The following is a 20,802-nucleotide window of genomic DNA, read 5'->3' on the forward strand; positions in this document are numbered from 1 at the left end:
CAATTTACTATTTAAGTCTACCTTTCGCAGGGGAAACCCCTTTATAATAACGTTAACTAGGTATATATCGTTAAAATAAGTACAGTTTCTCGTTTTAGAAGGCATCTTATCAAAAGTCCCTAAGACCTAGGCGACCCGATTCTATATAGTTTAAAGATTCAACAATTTTTTCCGTTTATTTGCTTGCTTGTGGTCACAATAAATCATAATAGTTTTATAATGGTGAAACAATCACATACACAATAAATTATAATAGCACAAGTGTTGTTTTAGTTATACTTATCATATCTAGTTTAATAACAGCAGGCCACTTTTAGACATACATAAGTGTGTTTTGCGTGTGTGTAAATATATCTATTAAAAAAAAATAAACAACTTTCCATTGTACTTGCATTTTATAAGAATAGGAATAATAAATATATATGATGTAAACGAAAACAAACAAAAATACGCTTTTAACCTTGCCTCGTTTTGAACTATATGTATTCTTCATATTTTTTGTAGGTCTTGTGGAACGGCACTTGGTTGAGATTTATGTTGTTGTAGTTCTTGACGTGGTATATAGTAGACTTCGTAGTTCTTATTTGTTCTCTATTTAACTATTGCAAATCGGTTGTGATTGAGGGCTCGAGGATCGGATCTCGAGATCCCATCGAAATGATGACGAACCTGGCCAAAGAGGGGATATCCTGGCTGGCTGGGGATCCTCGCGAGGAATCCTCCTGTGCCCCTTAACCATTCCTTATTCCATCCTCCTCCTTCTGCCTGCCTTTCATTTCCAAAGGCCAGGCACGGCCGCAAAACATTTGTCCACAATTAGGATTTTGGTGCACGCTAATTGTTAATCCGTTTTAAATTATGCTATAAAAATAATATTGATAAATGTTGCTCCATTCCGTATCCATTTCGTTTTGCCTTCGCCGTTGCCTTCGCCATTGCCTTTGCTTTTGCCCTCAACATATGCCGCACTACACCCAATCGGATCCACAAAACCTGAATCACATGCGCCGGCCACCGACGGCCAGCTGCGTTGGACGCGTCCGCAGCGCGCTCCTTGATCATTTCTCCTCGCAGCAGCCGTTCTTGGCCAGCTGCTTCTGCAGCGCCGGCGGAATGAAGTCTTTCGTCTTGGTCTTGGAATGATACCCCTGGCCGAGCAGCGCAGGCTCCACTTGCTTGCCCTCCTGGATGCCCTGGATGCGCTTCAGCAGATCGTAGTTGATGCGCTCGCTCACCACGGAATCTTGCCTGGATAAATAATTAGGGTTTTTTGGATTAGCTTATTTTCAGACATTTTATGGGGATATAACTTACTTATAGTCCGGGTGGCTAAGCACCTGCTCCCGCATCCAGGTGGCCGTGGTGATCAGCTCGCCAGCGGCACGCTTCTGGATGAAGCGCAGATACTGTTCAATAGTGCAATGGGTATCTGTGTCAACCTCCATGGACTGCAGATAGCTGCGGATCAATGGGACCAGACCGGGAAACACATTGGGCTGTAGAGGGCAGAGAAGTTGGAATTAGTTGCTTGGTAAAGTATGCACCCTTTTAATAAATGGTGACCTTCAAAGCTCTGTGAGCTGGCTGAACTTATTTAAATATATATGTAATTGAGACCTACCTTTCCATTGAAGATCTCATTGATGGACAGCAGCTGGAACAGCTCGTTCTCCTCGTCATCGGTGTCGGTGTGATCGCTGTCTGCGCCATTGGAGGAGCCATTGGTGCCGTTGGTGGTGCCGTTGGAGGTGCCATTGGTGTTGCCGTGTCCGTTCATCTTGGCCGAACCGTTGGTCAGAGGTTGCTGCTCCTCCTGGTCTCCGTTCTCGCTGCCATTACAATCGGCCAGTCCATTGCCATTCTCTGCAACACTTCCTCCATTCAAAGTGGCCTTGCCATTGGTCTTAGCTTGAGCTTGAGCTTGAGCTTGAGCCTGAGCCTGAGCCTTGGCTGCCCTTTGCTCGGTGGTCTTCGAGGATTTGCGGAACCAGAACTTCTCCTTGCGACAGGCATCCCTTTTCTGGGCCGTCTGCATATTCTCGTCCACCTTGCTGATTGGCGTAAGGAAGTTCAGCTGGTAGGAGAGGATCACACGGGTGAGCAGCACTACGAAGCAAACTATGGCCGCATTCTCGAAATCACTGATCTGAGCCTCGCAGGGTCGGAACTCCACACGCCAGCCAATCGAGCTATTCGGTGGCGGCGGCTTGAAGCGCATGGTCTGCCAATTGGTGGACTGGATGTTCTCGAAGTGATCCGTGTCCTCGTTGTCGTTCTGGTGCACCTTCTCGCTGAACAGCGAAACGGTGTCGCGGATGAACAAATGGGCCACATGCTGGGCCAGCAGATGGTCAATGCCGCCCTCTACCAGACGCTGGTAGACCGACTCGTCATAGGTGAGCGGCACATCGTTGTACTTGGCCCCCTCGGGCGACAGGTAGGAGTCGATGGAATCGTATCGCGACTTGGCAATCCGGAACTTTTGCTTATTCAGCGGCGCCAGGCCGCGTTCCTCTTCCGTGCGGCAATCCACCGAGGAGCTGATCACGTTCCACCGGCAGTCCGACTCCGTGAGGTAGCCTCTGTAAATGGGCGAGGCAGCGGTCAAGGCCAACATGATGGGACAGAGGGGGGCCAGCTGATCGTAGAGGCGGCGTGCCTCCGTGATGTTGCAGGCCTGGAAGGTCAGCTGCAGGCAGCAGCAGCCCATGCCGAAGCCCATGGCGTCCAGGAGCACCACATCCGGTTCTCCAGGCGGGGCACCCTCTACCGGCAACTTGGTCTTTGCATCCTTGAAAACTGCAAGGGTACAAATATGATTAGTTAGCTGTTTGAATGCGCCTCTGAGTTGGTAAGCGGTGCAGTGGTTTAAAAACTATTAGGGTATTTTAAGCCGGCCGCTGCATCGTTTACAACCCTTAGTTCTATATAGTCACAATGCTTACCCTTCAGCTTGATGGACACCTTCTCGCCGCGTCGCTTGCGAATGTTACGGGTGAGGGTCTTGAAGCGCGGATGACCCGGAAAGATGGCCTCATCGGGGAAGTAGAGCGAGCGAGCGGAACTAAGTGGATCCTCGGGACGTGGTTGGGCCAGCGGATAGGTAAAATTGGGGGCACCTAGGCGCGGGAAGTTCGTGATGGACATGACGCACTCATCCTTCCCAAGCAGCTCGGTGACTTCCTCGCGACGATAGCGCATATTGGCCTCCACCAGGTTGAAGTGGGCCATCAGGCCGCCAAAGGGTTTGCCTGGAGTGCCCTCAATCATGTAGGCACCGTATTCCGGACGCCACAGCGATTTGACGCCCTTGGGATCGGCGAGCTCCTTCTCGTTGAGCTTGGCTAGCAGATCCTCGGCACGCAGGGCCACTCGGGCGACCTTGTCCTCATCATCGAACTTGACAATAATATACTCCACCTCGTCGCCCCATTTGAGAATGTCCCCCTGCCGATCCTTGAGTCTGTGGTACAGGTTGATGAACTGGTTGACCCCGTGTTCTCGGACATGGTCCGCCAGAACCTCGGTTTCCTCCCAGGAAAGTGGACTGCCCTCGCTCAGTAGACCCATTGCTGCAAAGACAGGAAAAATAGTAGGGATTACTGAAAGGTTTCCAAATACTTCTTGAGGGCTAAGGTAAGACCTAAGAATTTTGGTTGTTTCTTGCTGTTCGCTGCCCCGACCTGACCTGACCTGATCCGTTCCGTTCCGTTCCAATCCGATCCGATCCAATCCGGTGTGACGTCTGGGACAGACTACTACGACTACTGCGCCATTATCACCCGGAACACCCTGCCCACCTCCCTCCCATTTTCATTTCCATTCCAATTCGCACATTGTGCAATCGCAATCGTCATCGCATTCGAAACATACAAAACTGCAGCCGATGCAATAATTGCAATTTGTAATTTGCATTTTCAGTGCAGTTGCACAAACAATGAGACTGGGCCACACACGGAGAAAAAAGAGAGAAGAAGGAAGCACAGCAATATCAATCTGTGATACTGCCCCGCGATTGTTTTGATTCTTCTTATCAATCCGATTCAAAATCTAATCAATTTCAAATGAAAACATGAATACAGTAATAAATCTACACGTCGAAACTTGGAATTCCATTTTTGATTTGATTTATTCACATTTCAATTCATTTCATCAATTAAAGCATATATATTCAATACTTTTATTCAAGAGAAATTACTTTTTTTAAGCAGAAAAAATAAGGTTTTTAAAATGGAAACTACTACTTGAAGTGTTCAAGAAATACTGAGTTCATGGGAGAGTTAGTAATGCATTAAAAGTATTGATTTATGTCGGTTTGTAACCCGACCTTTTTGAAATATTTTTTCCTGAACAAGCATGTTTAATCGCCAATCGGAAGTCAATGCCCTCCCAATTGTCTCACCTCCAATTTTAGTTTAAATTCCTCCTAAATCAATTTATTTATCGACGTTATATCTTTTGGGACCCAAGTGCATTCGTGTGCATTATTTTGTTTGCTCCTTGGTCACCCGCTACGATTTACAACATTTGACTCAATTAATTGATAAGGCGCGACGACCAAATATTAATCAAATAATTGATAAGGGGGTAAGAGCAGCCTTTGGGTATAATTCCACACCCGTGTGCCGCGATCAGGCGTACAAAATATATAGTATATGTATATTTAGACAGCCGACAGGTTGCCGTGCGCCACTCGAACTGATTGAATCATACGGGGGAATCGGAAATTTAAGATCGCAGATTTACGACCGGCACCACAGCACTACAACAAAGAACACTCCACTTCACTCCACTCCACTTCACTTAAGTTCAGTTCAGTTCACCCCATCGGTATCCGATCCGCACCAGCCTCCCCCAAATCAAAGTCAGGCCAACTAACGCTCAGTGGAGCGTACTATAATGGCTATAATAAGCCCGAACGTGGCCAAAACCATGCCAGTTACAGCGGAATTCGGAGTGACAGTTCGAGCTCTTGACACGATTGTGCAGTATTTCAGCCACTGTTCACTGTTAATTGCCATTTGAAATTGAATCCCATTATATTTGGACAGATCTTTCACGGTATTTAAACGAATCCAAAAAAGTTGTGCAACTTTGGGTTATAATTATATCTTCTCAAAGCTTTCAAAAAAATAACGAAAGTGTTCTATAAGAAGACCTTAAAAAAGACCTTTCATATTTATTATAGAATTTATCCCAATAAAATATTGTCCCTAAGAAAACTGGCTAGGTTTTAACTCATTAACTAAATTAAATAAATTTCTTGGAGATATTCATATTTCTTATTTTTTCTCGATGCTAACTATAATAATAATTATAATTATGCTTTGTTTAAAAAAAATTAAACTTTTTGAGATATCAAATCCTTAAATAAATAATATTCCCTTTAGTTTGATCTGTATAAATTAAATTTCCAAAATCCTTGGCTGAATTCTTTACGATTTATTCTAAAGCCAATATTAAATTCTTAAATTAGGATAAATCCTCAAATATTCTAAAAATCCTCTATTAATCTAGTATTGTTAAAATAGAAAAGATCTATTGGATCTTAGGACTAGTTGTATTAATAACAGCAACCAACTGATTTCTTTTCTAAGGATCTTCTTTGAACTAACAATTTTGCACATAAACTTGAATATAAATTCACTTTAAAAAAAAGTTCACTTAAGTTCACTTTCGTAAAGGATACCTTTTTTTTATGTGGATCGCTCGTTGGCTATTTACACTAGTGATTTTAAATTGGAATTGGAAATGTCCAAATTCCGTGTCTTGGTTGCAAAATGCCAGAAGGTTTTGGTTGCTCCACGGCCAAACGTCGACTAAATATATACGCGGCCAGACTCCAGCTTTTCACGGAGCGGTACGCTGCCGATGTCGATGTCGATGCGATCGGATCGGTTGACGACGAACCGAAGAATCCGAGTCCGTCGTCGATGATGGGTTTACTGGGAACCCACAGCCAAAACGGAAGACCTGGGAAAATGTGGAGCAGGGGCAGGAGTCCATATCTGGACGATCGGCCATAAACGGACCCGAACCCATCCATAAATGATCCGTGGAGCACGGGACGCACTCGAAACGATCGAGTGATCGAGTGCCATTATAATTATTTGGCCAGTTATTTATTATATTTAGAATTACTCGACAGGCGGGTATAGAATTCATTCTTTTTCTTTTGGCGAATCTGGTAATCTGTGAGTAGGGCTTATTATATATATTAGTTAGTACATATTTATAGATTTCGGGGACTTTGTTGGTGATTTACCACCAACCCATAAAGATTGCGGCGGGGAAAGGGGAGCTATTTTGTCCACAAAATACTCGAACGAACACATCTGCATTGTAAATAACTGCCAATCAAGTTTCAGCTACTTTATAATATTCAATGCGACGGAGAGGAAACGCATAGATTTCAATCAATTGCCCCTAGTATATCATCGCTTTCAGTTCGGTTCGGCTGGCTAGGCTTCTAAATCCGAAAATGATTCAATGCTCTGTGAGGCTCTGTGAAATCGGAGAGGGCAAGTTTCCAGGTAGTCTTGCCAGAAACTCTGGTCCCGTCGCAAGTGCAATTCTTTTGTTGCATTCCGGAAAAGCTAGATCGTAAGTATTGGGGAGTACCTGGAATTTGCACGGCAAGTACTTTAGAATTCGATAAGGAAAACTTTAGATTTATTTGCCACATTCCTTGGTCCCAAATACTTGGCTCTATTTTAATTTTTATTCATTTATAACAAAAGAGATCCTATTCTTATAATAACTATAAAATCGATCTAACTAGTATTCGGGTAATAGTGTTTACTCTCAAGTGAATTCGATATCACAAATTAATGGATACCTATCCACCCTCTTTGTACCAGTTTTACCCAGTATTTATAAACCTATTGCTTAAACTTGGTCGTCACAACTTGTATACTTTGTAATAACTCGGGTTATGTATATTATATTGTAAACCTCATATCCGATATCGGCCTTCAGAATTCAGGGACAGCATTTATTTATATACATTTCGTTTGGCTGAATATGGTTTATTTATATCGATTGCCTGATTCAAAACTTATCATGCTAACCCCTGCTCTTCTGGATTTTCCAATCTTGCCGCTTATCGGTATTTTTGATTTTATTATAACAAACCAATTAATCTTTTCCTATCAATCAGAATACCCTCACTCTACTGTTGTTTATTTGTGAACGATTGTATGACTGTTTTCCTATCCCAAAACGAAACACTTATGTTTAATTCCTGCACTTTTGGAATCTTCTATCACAGCTGGCAACCAATTGATTAGGAACTCGAAAATGAAATCAACAAGCTTAAGATTTGGAAAGGAGTGCGCTCTCGAGTGGTCACTCGTGGGTTTATCAATGGGTATCTTTCCTGTTTCTGGGTTCTTGGCTCAGAAAAGTTCGGAAAAGATAGGGTGGGTGGTTGATTTCCTGGCTGACTTACTGCGACGATGCAAATGCGGTTAGATAAGACTCAATTGCACAAGCATGCACCACTCGTACTTACTTGTGTGTTTATATGAAATAGGGTTAGATAAGGCACCCAAGTGCCCCTCATTCGGTAATTGCATTTTGCTGCGGAACCCCAGGAATGCTTACGGCATCTCCGTTTTTATATTTCTTAGGGGATTAGGCAAATTACTGGAAGGCAAGTCGCCGCCCATATATCATGTTGCTAATATTGTTTCTAATTTTTCCTACAAGTTTACATTTTATAGTCTAGATTCATATAAGACCCCTATGTGTAGTATAAGATAATTTTGATCCTCCATTTTAGATTCAACTTTTATAATATTTATTTATTGCTGTAATTAGCAAGATAATTCTAAATTTAAAATGCACATTTTTGTATAAAATGTTATTCTCACGAATTTTTATCTTTTTTCCCTGTTCTCCTCTTATTTTTGTTTGCTAGCTTTTGAGGCTGTTAATTAATGGGTAAATTGTGATTTTAACATGTTCGCCTTAATTGCACGTCACCGCCCTTACAGACCTATATGTAAATATATATAATTCATTTGTTCGCCGAGAATCTCTATACGTTTCTGATGCCTGATTTCTGATCCTGACCAACGCAATCGAAATTGTCGAAGGGCAGCCACACACAATGATTTGGTTTTTATTTTTTATTTGTTTTTCTTGCGTTTTTTTTCTGCCATGTCATTTATGAAAACAGTAGGCGAAGCCAAAATGATACCATTTTGAGGGTGTGTTTGTTAGATTTTAAACTACGAAAAGAAGGCTAAGAATTAGAGGATGAGTCACACGATTTTTGTGGCCTTTTTGCAGTACATTACAAATTTTCGCACGAAATACGATAAAAGACAATTGGGAAGTCGCATAAGTGACCGGCCGTCTGATAAGCCAAATTAATAAGACGCGACATATGGTCAACAAAAGCGCTGATTACAACTCTTTATCAAATGTTCTCGGTTTCGGGTGAAATTCCGCACGATATTTTGGGGCAATTGAAGGTTTTCCCACCTCGCACCACACTGCGTATACGCAATTTGATTTTTTCTTTTTATTTTTTGACAGTTTCAAGGGTCTTTAAATGGCGTCGCCAAATCAGCAGTCAATCACAAGTCATAATCACGAGAACATGATCTTCGAACAGAAACCAAGAGAATCGGAACATCCGCCTTCTATACACAATGAAGGAAAATATATTTGGTTTCGATAACTGCAAGTCAACTTGTAAATCAATGCAATCTAAGCGGCCAAAAAAATGTATTGTTAAAACAGTACCGAAATAAAATAAATAAAAAGGGCTCGACCTGAACTGTTTATAAATAGATTTGTTTGCCACACAAGGAATCGCCATTGCATTAATTTAAAATTCATTATTCTGGCGTTTCACTTTGTAAAGTAAATTACCTTTGGTAAAATATCCGATCAACGTAAATTTAATATTATTTTATAGAAGTTATTTATTTATAAAATGCCCAGTTAATGTTTAACAAACATGGCTTTGAACACATGCAAATTAAAATGACGTTTTTCTGTGTGTACAGTCAGAATTTCGAATCGAATGCGGAAAGAAGCAATAGAAAATGCAAAACAAAACATACAAACAACATGGCGATGCCTTTGCCATGTTTTTTCAGGGTCGCCAGACAGCAAGTGAAATAGAAAACAAACCTATTTCCCATTTCCCACTAAGTGAGAGAGCGGCAGAATTGAACGGATGAGAACGATATGTGCAGATTGCAGATAGAAATGCAAGTATAAGCGAAATCGAAACGCAAACAAGTTGCAAAATCTTTTTCCATGAATCGGCCAACGGAATATTTCAATGAATCGGAACTCTTGTGAGATGAATTTAATACTTGCTAAGCATGCATCTTGAGTTCTCCGAGGAAGATTTGGAACGATATGTGCAGATTGCAGATAGAAATGCAAGTATAAGCGAAATCGAAACGCAAACAAGTTGCAAAATCTTCTTCCATGAATCGGCCAACGGAATATTTCAATGAATCGGAACTCTTGTGAGATGAATTTAATACTTGCTAAGCATGCATCTTGAGTTCTCCGAGGAAGATGTGGAACGATATGTGCAGATTGCAGATAGAAATGCAAGTATAAGCGAAATCGAAACGCAAACAAGTTGCAAAATCTTCTTCCATGAATCGGCCAACGGAATATTTCAATGAATCGGAACTCTTGTGAGATGAATTTAATACTTGCTAAGCATGCATCTTGAGTTCTCCGAGGAAGATGTGGAAATATGCCTTTGCCAAGCAAAGTGCATAGGAAAAATAATAAGATAACGGACAGATTACGTATACGACTCATAAAACGGTCGTCGCAATTCTGTGCGACGTAATAAATTCTCTTTGGCCGTGACAGTCGCAGCAGGGGGATTACGAGGGGGATTATGAGGGTATTACGGGGGGTTCCGGAGGATTCCGGGCAACTGGGGCCCCCTTTGGGAGGCGTGGGTGTGTAATATGCATGTGGGAACCAGCGCGAAGAATTCCGTCTGGCGCGGAAATCGAAAAAGAAACAACCTGCACGACAGTAAAAATATTAATTTCTTAATTGATTGCCTGTCGATAGTGCGCAGGGCGTGGAAAGGTTATAAGAAGGGTTCTAATTAGGGTTAGTTATTATCAATTATTATTATCATAAAATGCAAACTAAAATTTATTAAAAGAAATCATAAATATATAGAATATTTGATACAACATAAGCCTTGTTCCTTTCCACTTAAGAATTAGAAACATAACTTTAACTTTAACATGTAATGTAGATGTAGAATAAAAAATAGGTTAAAAACATTTGTTTACCACATTTGTACAATTTTCGTAGGTACGTTTCCTTGCAGTATGTATTTTTCTACAGACGTGAATGATGTGTATGTTATTCAAATTAGCAATCATTTAATAATGACACCCCTTTCCCCACTCATTTTCGTCCACATTTAACGCTTTAAATGGCAATAGCACGTGTGGGCCGATGGCTTAATCATTTTCGGTGGTTTTTCGTTCGTTGCTTGCTAATTGTTATTGCTGTTGATGCACTTGTGCAAATGAATGCGTGTCCATATACATATATATTTATAAACATATATGAATTTGCTGTCAGATGTTGTTTAATTAACAGTCGCTCGTCATTCAATTGCGTAAAGTAGAGTGCAAACAAATATCCAGAAACGCAGGAGTGACGCACTCGATGACAAAAAACGGGTAGAAACAATAGATATGGGTGGGATCTATAACTAACAATCTGCTGCAGAGTGCGGGTGTTATTCGTCCCCCGCTCTCCAGTTTATGTGAACCATGTGACACTTTTGCGCATCCAGATGTTTTTTTGAATTTTCAATTTGTGTTTGTCTGTTTTTGCCAAGGGAATGAAGATTGCTAATTGAAAAACAGTTGTATATTTGCTTTAAGCCATGGCGCATTTGTGGTAAATCAACACTGAAGTTGCTCTATAAAGGTCGGGTTGCTCGACAGTTGAAACCAAATGATACGGGAAAGGCCAAGGGTTCGAGTGAATATTTCCCACTGATCTGTCCTTAGGATCCTTTAGTTTGTGTGTGCGAATCGTAAAATCGTAAAACAATTAATGCAAGTGCAAAGCCATAACAAGAAAAACCGATAAACAAAACAAAAAACCCTGTTAACAAACATGTGACTTATCGCATTTGGTTGCTAAAATTCATTTCCTGGCGACGCTACTTAATTAACGAGGGGTACTGAAAGGGGTGCACTGCACTTGAGGGATGAGTAATAAAGTTTGAGTTAAGATCGTTAGTCGGGCGAGCTTCGGAAGTCTCTTAGTCACGAGATCGCAATTTGAATTATTTGAAAATTGAGAAAAATATTATTTATTTAAGTACATTATTAAGTTACAGTCGATGTAATCAAAACTGCTTGAAACTTAATAATACGCCGAAGAACTTTAATAGATTTAGCACCAGGCAATAGCTCTTACGTAAAAAACAAGTTTGTGGTTCTTAAAAACTACTGAAACTACTGCCACTTAAAGCCATTAAATTTAAGTTTAAGTGATATTCGTATTGGTTGCGGTCATCAAATTTGCAAACTACTACTAAAAATAATGTCATGAATAGAGCAGTTTACTGTAAGTTTTGAATGTGTCTTAAATAATACATTTTTATTAGTATTTAACTATACATTTCAGCAGCTTCAAAAAGCATTGAAAATATTTAAAAAAAAAGGCCATTTTGTGTACTAATTATTTAATTTATATTACCACTTGCTCTACCCGTAGTACCTGTTTTTTGAAGAACCAATAAAAAAGGTAAAGCAAGGACACAACGTGCACTAAAAAATGATGGCAATCACAGGTAACAATAATAATAATAATACAGCTGTAAAAACGATTGCTCAAACAAGTCGGCCGCTAATGCGCATCAGCAAATTGTCACCTGGTGGAGAGCGTAGCCTAAGGTTACACCGAGAAAAAAAATGTATAACAAATTCTGCTTTACATTATAAAAATGATAAAATTAAAGTATGTCATGGTGATTTGCCATACCAGCCTGGAAAAAAGGTTGAGAAAATTAAAGAAATATATTTTTTTTCCGACATCATGCTGATATAGCATAGATAACACCCTTAAATCTCAACATTTGATGGGAAAAACATGATAAAAGTATTTTTTTAATTTGTTTTTAATATCATGATGATATGGAATAGATATCATTAAACGAATCAATTTCAATTGACTAATGGGTTTGAACTTTAAAGTAATGTTTCTTTTTAAATAAATCCGTAATGTATCGAAATATTTCGGTCTGTGTAACAAATGCCTATGGCGTTTTGAGTGGTTTTTCGGTGCGTGACAATGACTGGGATTAGGCCGCTGAATAAAGGCTACTTGAAGCAAGGTCAAATACTTCTATCTGAGCGGACCATGGGCGTATGCGTAATGTACTTATCTATCTGATATCTACATACATATGTATGTATATCTATATAGTTGGCGTTTGGCGCAAGTCATGGTGCGATAGTAATTGCAAATGTCACAACTGGAAACAGCATTGAAAAGCTTTGATTGCTTTTCGCACGCTGTTATCAAATAACAAACAGTCGTAATTGATCGTGAGATGCGTTAGACAGAGAGGGCAAATACAGTAGGCACTTTGTTAAACGAACCCATACAAAAATATTTGAAGTCCTTATATTTTCCTTTTGTTTGTCTTTAAAAATTATGCAAATTTAAAAATTTTATGAGCGCACTTATAAAACCCTCAGATCATTTGAAATATTATTATTATATTTAGCCTGTTGCCAAGAAAACATGTATGTAGTTTTCTAATATTGTTTATGGGTTACTATTTGGAGACGTTACTGTATTCAAGCGTTTTAAGCGCTATGAGTCACGGGCAAAATTCGTCAGATATTTCTGCATATTCATGCTGATAGATCAGGAAAGCAAAGTGATATGATGTTTTTTGGTTTTTTGTTTATTCTCTCTTTCTCTTTTTCCCGTTTTATCCCCTCTATCCTGAAATGACGTCAGACGGAAGCTTTGCATATTGTGGTGAAATTCCGGCCAAACATTTCCTTATAGCACTGTTATTTGGCGGGGGGATCTTTATCTGGGGCGTTACTGGAGAGGAATACCCCATTAACGATCGGTCAAACACGGCGTATGAGCAATCTGCTTGCGTGCTAGTGACGTCACTTTCGCCGGCAAACAGTGACTCGACAAATCCATGAATGTGCGGGGCTTTATATCGGAGTGATTAGCTCCATTTGTTTCACCCCAATTTTTGATTGGTCACGCCAAATGGGTGAATACGAGAATGCCAGAAGTTTCCACCCAAGGTCGTATTTTCCCACCCGAAAATATTTAAAAAAAAACCGAATAAAGGGCAAAGGAAATGGGTGTAAATCGCATGCACATAAAAATGAACGAATGTCAAGGCTATGACCACAACAACTACACACAATTAAATACAATACAACAAAGTCTATCGAGTACTTACATTCGAATTGCCCGGTAATTACGGCAAAGAACATAGAAAATCAATAAAAAATGGTTGGCCGCCCTGGTAATTACGCATTTACAAAATGTACCTATAGACACAATTATTGACAGCGGTGGTCAGAAAATTAGAAAAACAAGCTAGTTTGAATTAGGAAATCTCTTGAAATGCATAGCGATTTTGTATTGCTAGAAAACTAATTTTTCACTGACATTCTTTTGTTTTATTTAGCACTTTAAGAGGCTATTTTTATGTTTATTAGCCAAAGTATCCTTTTAATTTTGTGAACTTATTAGGGTTTTAAAATCCTAAGGATTCTAAACATACAAAAAAATGACACAAAAATGGGAAAGTTTACATTTTAAAATGTTTTGAATTCTTCTAGAAACCTCTATCTTTTTAAACATCTTTTAGGAATTTCTTTATATTTAAAAATTAAAAGCTTTGAAATTTTTAAATGGATTCTTCTGGTAACTCCTAATATTATACCGGTTGCTGTGGGCCGAACGGAGCCCAAGGCCGTGCCACTTTGACCCCCTTTGAGTGAAATCATTATAAAACTTGCCGCGTCACTAGTGTTAAATGAAATACCAGTAATAGCAACAAAAACAACCCGGGGAAAAAGCAACAACATCCAAATGGACAACACCAATTTACCGGCAAAAGGAAGGCGCAAACGCACACATACCAGAAAAACGCAAACACAAACAAAACCAACGGAACACGCGCGTGCTCGTTCCAATAAGAAAATTTGCAGCAATTTGTAGTTGTGCTCTCAGCTGTTGCTCTAACTACAAATCACAAGTGGAACAACATATGCGGCATAATTCCCAAAAACCGGGAAGTGATCCTTTCAGTCGATTTGCTCATTACAAATACTATATATTTTACCATACCCAAATCAAGTAAAAAAACCAAATCAAAATTATTTATTTAAAAAAAGTGGTTGCCTATAGGAATATTTTGAAGAGTCGTTTTTGGCAAAGCTGCAAAATTTCCTGCAGTGTTTGTTAGCTTACAGTGTTCTATTTAAATTTAGAAAATTTAACGAATATTTAGTTGAGTATATATATTTTTCATCATTTTGGATCATTATTCCGGTGTTCGTGATCACAAATTCGATTATTATTATTATTATACTAATGTTAAAAATCGAAGATGAGAAGGTGACAGAATACATCATGCCGGTTATAAAAATCCATAAAAAACACAACGAAATAGACAATTTCCCACAGGTGGCCCTTTTTAATGGGGCTTCCACATTTAAAAGGAATTTCGATTTGAAATAATTAGAAACGATTAAAACAAGTCGCAAAAACACCCAAAAAAAGCCCGAAAAAACATTTCTAAGTATTATTATTTCCATTATTGAACTTGATATGATATGTGCACTGACCTCCTTTTGCTCTCTCTCGCTGTCGCTCTCTTGCTGCAGTTTTAGTGGGGTTGTGTAACGTTATTTGCCGAAATTACCGCTGTTTTTGCTCTCTCGCGATTGCCTTTTGTTTTGTTGGTGGTATGCGGTGTGGTGTATTTCTATCGGAATCGAAACCACGTTTATTAATTTTTAAAAAAAAATAAAAACAAATGATTATGTTAGCAGGTCGCGTGTTTTCCTCACTTCACACCCTCTCAAATTTACAGCTGCGGCGGCGGCGTCAGCTGCTCCCTTGTAAACATATATTGCGACAGGTTCTTCAAATTTGTATTTTTTCAGTTTTTAGTTTTAAATATAGAAATGCGCGGCAGACACCGGAATCGAGAAATCTCGGAAATCACAGGCGAAGTTTGCGCGAAACGTGCTCCCCCAATCGGAAAGGTTCTTTCCAATTGGAACTGGTGAGTAGTGAGAGTGCGGGTGTGAATGTGTGGTTTACGACGGACGATGGTGTGCGTGTGGGTATTTCACAACAATTCCACTCGTTTTTACCGTATTTATTTTATTTGTAGTTTAGCTTAATGCGGTTGTTAATTGCGTTTCCTTTGCCGCCAAGTTATCCGCCAACGTAAACAGCGTTATTAACACAAACGAATGCCAAAAACAATAAAACGCTCCACTTTAAATACAAATTCGTAGTGTGCCCAGCTGGGGTAAAGCCGGAAACACTGACGGGTCAAGCACTGAGCATTTTACTTATCGATAACTAGCAAGGCACAACACCACGTGCAGACATTTCAAAAAATTAATTTTTAACTAGTTGATGCCTTCTTAAATGTTGGGTGCCTTAGATTTTATTTCCTATTTAACTTAGATCCCTCTTATTTTCTTAATTAGCTCTTAATTTTTATAAATGCCTCAAATACATTTTTTTTTGACACTTGTATTTTTACATATAAAGCTTTTAGTAAGCAAATTTAATAACATAAAAAGTATGCTTCAACTGGATAATCTACTTCCCACTTCTTGAATTAAAAAAAAAATAAATAACGGTTTTGACATGATGGAACATTCTGGAGTCTATTATTTCACCATGCTTTGAAATTTGAGGTTATTGGAAAATATACGATTTTGTAATTTGTTGTATATTCTGATGCAAGGATATTTCTCTATATTTTTACTAACATGGCCTTTTAAGTTTAAGATATTCTGCAAAAATAACGGCACCAGGTTTAACCAAAATAATCACAAGGCTTGATGGTGTTAAAGGTATTGTTAATTTATTATTTTTGCCGCATAAATATACATTTAGTAAAACTAAAAAAATAGCTATATATTTATATTGGTTTAATCGGTTTAATAATTGATTTATTTAATTTTCAGGACTAATTACTTGAAACGGTTGTCTATTATTTGTTTATTAATTAGGATCTAATTTACATCTAAAGCGAATCCACTAAGAAATATAAATATAGTCCTTTTCAATAAATAATAAAAGAAACAATTGTTTTTATTTGTTACGTCTTGTTTAAAATTAATAGTATTTGTGTGGTATTTACTAGATGTACACTTTGGCAAGTTTGGTCACACTGCTGCCAGCTGATTGGAGAGCGCACATGTTTTGATTGTTTTCCTTTTGGATTTCGAACTTACCCCCGATCTTCTCCAGAATCTGGAAAATGGGTGGACACCACAAGAAGAACCTGCGGGCGGAAAAGGCGAAGGTGAAGCTTAAGGGCGCCAAGCTGCCCAAGGGCCTAAATGTGACCAAGACGGACTTCAAGGTGCGCAAAATAGAGATCCGGGAGCAGCTGAAGGAGTCTTCCTACTCCGCAACCGGTCAGCGGCAGCTTAATCTCAAGGAGACACTCTCGCGGCTGAAGCATCACAGCGTCAAGTTTCGCACGGATGCCCTACGCAATGTGCGGGATTCCCTAAAGTCCGGGAATGCAGATCATCTAATCGGTCATCTAAACGAGCTGTTCCAGGGCATTGCAGCCGGTGCCTTGGACATGGAGCGTTCGGCGCGACAGGAATCATTCAAGACCCTCGATGTCCTGCTCGAGGCGCTCCAGCCGCACGCAGTGGCCCCGTTCTTCCATGTCATAGCCACTTATTTGCGTTGTGCCATGACGCACGTGCTGCCCGCCATCCAGGAGGACTCGCTCCTCATGCTGGACGTCCTGCTGCAGCGTGTGCCACCGGCTCTCTTGGCGGAGCGGAGTGCCAGCACCATCATTGGCAACTTCATCGACATGATCTCCCGCGCCCGTCACGACAGCGAGCGCTCGAATCGCACTCTCACTTTGAACCTGGGCCAGGGCAAGCAGACGACTGTGAAGTGGCGCACCAAGGTGCTCCTCCGCCTGCAACAGATTCTTGGCACGTTGGTCGGCTCCAAGAGTTCCAAGACAGCCGTTGCCCGAGTGGTTCACTTCGATGCAATGCGTCCGCAGTACTACAATGTGCTGTGTCCCGTTCGCCAGGACAACAGGGAGCTGTATGCCATTCTCAACGAATCCAAACTAAGTGCCGACGGCGCTCGACTGCAAACCTACGTGGAGCAACTGCTACCCCTCCTACAGGACAACTGGCTAGAGGTCCGTCCGCAGCCACAACAGCCGCTGCTCAGTCAGGATGCGGCATCAAGTCTGCATGTGGTCATCAGTCTAATGAGCCTGCTTTGGACTCTAATCGCACAGCATGAATCAGAAAATAGCACCAGGGATCTCAGCGATTGGCTGAGGAAGAACTATGCGCAAAAGTTCCTGCTCAACTTTTTAGCCAAGGACGGCAGCCGTTTTCCCTACCAGCAGATTCCGCTGGCTGCCAAGAAGTCATCAAAAGAGAAGGGACCTGCGGATGGCGGAGAACTTTGTTTGCCCCAAAACCTAGGCATTGTCCAGCTGACCTGCAAGTTCTTTCCGAATCCCAACGAGAAGCAGGCCCAACTGTTTAACCATGTGGTTGCTTACATGCAACGGAGCTTGGAGCGTCTGAGTTCTCTGCCGCCGGAGCAGCAGCTCTCAGTAGTGGCTTCCCTACGTCCATTGCTCCTTGAATACGCTACATCGTTGCAGAGCATCGTGGCAGAACCTTTGACCAACCTGCTGAGCGCCTCCATCGATGCTTATGTGGGTCAGCGATTCACCACCCGCGAAGGCGTGGCCACTCGAGTGCTAAGTCTTCTCTGCGAGATTGTAGAGCGTTCGGATCTGTATGCCCGCTTTGGCGGAGAGCAGAGATTCGCCCCGTTCCTAAGCTATCTGCCGCAGTTGCTGCTGAAACCAACAGTGGGTGAGGGCACTCTGAGAGCCATGGCCACGCTCTGCCGCCAACTGAATGGCGTCTTTATGTCCGCCCTGATCCAAGTTGCGCCAGAGGTGGTCTGCCACTTGGTTAATCTGCAGGTCACGAGCGATTCCGAAGGCGAGGACAAATTCGAGAACCAGAAGCGCGTTCTCAACCTTTTTTACTATGCCAGAGAGTCGGACAAAGAGGGAAAGCTGGAGAGGGCCCTGAAGCAGGTGGAGGAGAAAGCGGACCACGACGCCATTAGTGCTTACCTAAAGGCAGTGATGGGCTTTAACTAGAGTTCCGGGTCCACATTACACACATACTTTTGTATAGCTTCTATAATTAGTTTAATGTTTACATTATATTCCTCTGGCTTAAGACGAACTCTGTTTAGGTCTTCTGTTTCTTGGGAGGCTTGGGTCTGAAACGATCTAGGACGGAGCGCGGTGCCCTGGCCTTGCCCTTGGCACCCTCCTTGGTTGTGTGCTGCTTGATCAGGTCCTTCTTGGCCTCCCTTACCTCGGCAATGAACTCCTGCAGACGTAAGAGTTGTTATATTCTGGTTTGGAGAAAACATGAACCATCCACTCACCTTGCGTTTGGCATCCTTGACGATCTGCTTGTTGCGCGCCGCCTTTGCAGTGCCGCCACGTCCCTTCATCTTGTGCCGGGTCTTCATGTTGATGCGTGGCGCCTTCACGTGGAACAACTTCCTCTTGGCATCGATCTTCTCCTGCAGCGTGGGCGCATCCACGCCGGTGATCTCGTGCGGGTCCAGGGTGATTAGCTCAGGCGGAATCTTTTCCAGCAGAGAGTGCACCTCGTGTTCGCGTCGCTGCTTGGAGGTCTCGTAAGGATTGTCCTCCAGGGCATCAAAGTTGGGCTCACCAGAGCCAGGCACCAATAAAGATTGGAAGCCCTTTGCAGTGGCCACACCGAGCACATCTTCGTACGGACAGAAGCGCAGGCCGTGGACAAAGGCATCGCAGCGCTGGCGGATGTAGGGCAGCCTTTGCCCGTCACCCGAACCGCCGCCGGAGAGCAGATCAGAATAGGTCTCTAGATAGGTGCCCTGCGACAGCGCCAACATGCCGCGCTGCGAGACATCCAGCTCGTTGGCGGGCAGACGCAGTTGGAAATGAGTGAGCGGCTTGTCGTGGACCAGCATCCGAATGTCCCACACTTTCACAGCACGATCCAGACCAGCGGTGACCAAGTGTTGGCCCTTTGGGTCCACAGCCAGGGCTGTCATGGCTGTGGAATGGCACAGCAGCTTGGCCAGTGGCTCACGCACCTTGGGCGACCACATGGACACCACGCCACGTCCGCCGCCAATGCAAAGCACTCCGTTTCTGGGATTGTGGCGCATCAGGCGTATGTCGCCCAGGCCCGTGTTAAAATTGCCCACCAGCTCGCCAATGGAGACGTCCAGCCAGGAGGCATAGCCCGCACTGTTGCCGGCGGCCAAGAGAAAGTGGTAGGGCAGGAAGTCCAGGCGATTGACCCGGTTCAGTCGCTTAATGCAATGGAGTTCGGTGCCCTTCTTGTCGTAGAAATAGACCCAGCTCTTTTGAGCCACCGCGTACATGGTAGGCACGTGCAGCCACTGGACATCCTCGATGCTCTCCATGGCATTAAATTCGCAGTGCAGCCGCTTGGTGACCCAATCGAAGGCCGCCACATGTCCGCGTCTGCCACCAAGCAGCAAATGCCTGCCGTTCTTGGTGTATCGCATTTGGTAGGGACCGAATTCCATGTTCAGGTTAAAATGTTTGGCCGACGACTGCAGGTCCACATTGTCCGCAATCTGGGATTGCCTATACTCGGCGGTGGTCTCACCCTCATCCGCCTCGAGTTGGCCGGCGGTTTCCTGAAGCAGGAGCTCCGTACGAGCCGCCTGCTCGGTGGCATATTCGAGGTACACCTCCTTGCGCGTCTGCTGCTCCTTGAAGTGGCGTGTTTTCACACCTTTCGGCTGCACTTGCTCGCCACGTGAGTACTTCTTGAGCAGCTCCTCGGGAATCGGATTCCTCTTGGGCTTGGGCTCCGGCTCCTCCTGCTTCGCTTTGGCGAGTGCCTTCTGGGGACGCGGCTTCTTGGGCTTATTGTGCATCCTGACGAAGTCCCCGGTGAAATTCTGCCGCTTTTTGCTCATCACTTTTACATGTTCTAGACCGCCGCCGTCCTTTTCTGTGTCCTTTTCCACCTCAAAGTAGCGTTTGTAGGGCGTCTTGGCCTTGGGGCGCCCTTTTGGCGCTGTTTTGGTCATTTTTAAGGATCAGCAAGGCGTTGTTAACTTAAAATATGGCTAAAAACAAAAAGAATTTAAATTTGACAACAACGTGCACGTGCTGCTTCTTCTTCTTCGAAACAGCTGTTGGTCAGTGTGGCCAGGTGAGTCTGGGACACTTGGATTTGTGGTGTTTATGATACCTGTTGACAAGCAGTTCAAAAATTTAAAAATCATATTTGCGGGAAAGAGCCTTTCAAAGATATTATCAACTACCTTAGCAAGACAAGTCTGCCGCTGTACAAAGAAATTAAAAAACAATACAATTTAAATTTAACAGTTGTTTTTTTTTATTTACTGATAATTATTTGCTAATTTAAAGTTCATAGCTGCACTTAGTTCTAACAGACGATTTTTCTAAGATTTTTA

The 20,802-nt window shown here is 42.2% G+C and overlaps 3 protein-coding genes across 6 annotated transcripts; 1 reads left to right on the forward strand and 2 right to left on the reverse strand.

Moving 5' to 3' along the window:
* Positions 1–149: 149 nt before the first annotated feature.
* On the reverse strand, positions 150–15,564 carry LOC108048630 (glutamate--cysteine ligase). Of its 4 annotated transcripts, XM_017129407.2 has the most exons (6): positions 15,399–15,564; positions 14,865–15,004; positions 2,946–3,572; positions 1,622–2,799; positions 1,315–1,496; positions 150–1,248 (listed from the first exon to the last, which is right to left on the reverse strand). In XM_017129407.2, exons 3-6 carry the CDS (start codon positions 3,568–3,570, stop codon positions 1,059–1,061), a joined length of 2,175 nt encoding a protein of 724 aa, XP_016984896.1. In that variant the 5' UTR covers positions 3,571–3,572; positions 14,865–15,004; positions 15,399–15,564; the 3' UTR covers positions 150–1,058. The 4 variants fall into 4 exon arrangements, with proteins under 4 accessions (XP_016984896.1, XP_016984905.1, XP_016984913.1 ...); XM_017129416.2 differs by having other exon boundaries at positions 14,865–15,564; XM_017129424.1 differs by lacking the exons at positions 14,865–15,004; positions 15,399–15,564 and adding an exon at positions 5,690–5,812.
* An 866-nt stretch (positions 15,565–16,430) lies between these two features.
* LOC108048780 (testis-expressed protein 10 homolog) lies at positions 16,431–18,527 on the forward strand. The gene has a single exon (XM_017129655.1). The coding sequence runs from the start codon at positions 16,526–16,528 to the stop codon at positions 18,437–18,439; it is 1,914 nt and encodes a 637-aa protein (XP_016985144.1). The 5' UTR covers positions 16,431–16,525; the 3' UTR covers positions 18,440–18,527.
* Positions 18,467–20,529, reverse strand: LOC108048783 (WD repeat-containing protein 46). Its single transcript, XM_017129670.2, has 2 exons — positions 18,736–20,529; positions 18,467–18,677 (listed from the first exon to the last, which is right to left on the reverse strand). The coding sequence occupies exons 1-2, from the start codon at positions 20,410–20,412 to the stop codon at positions 18,534–18,536; spliced, it is 1,821 nt and encodes a 606-aa protein (XP_016985159.1). The 5' UTR covers positions 20,413–20,529; the 3' UTR covers positions 18,467–18,533.
* Positions 20,530–20,802: the final 273 nt, after the last annotated feature.

This window comes from Drosophila rhopaloa, unplaced genomic scaffold (genome assembly GCF_018152115.1).
Source record: "Drosophila rhopaloa isolate 14029-0021.01 unplaced genomic scaffold, ASM1815211v1 contig_3, whole genome shotgun sequence".
Lineage (NCBI taxonomy): Eukaryota > Metazoa > Arthropoda > Insecta > Diptera > Drosophilidae > Drosophila > Drosophila rhopaloa.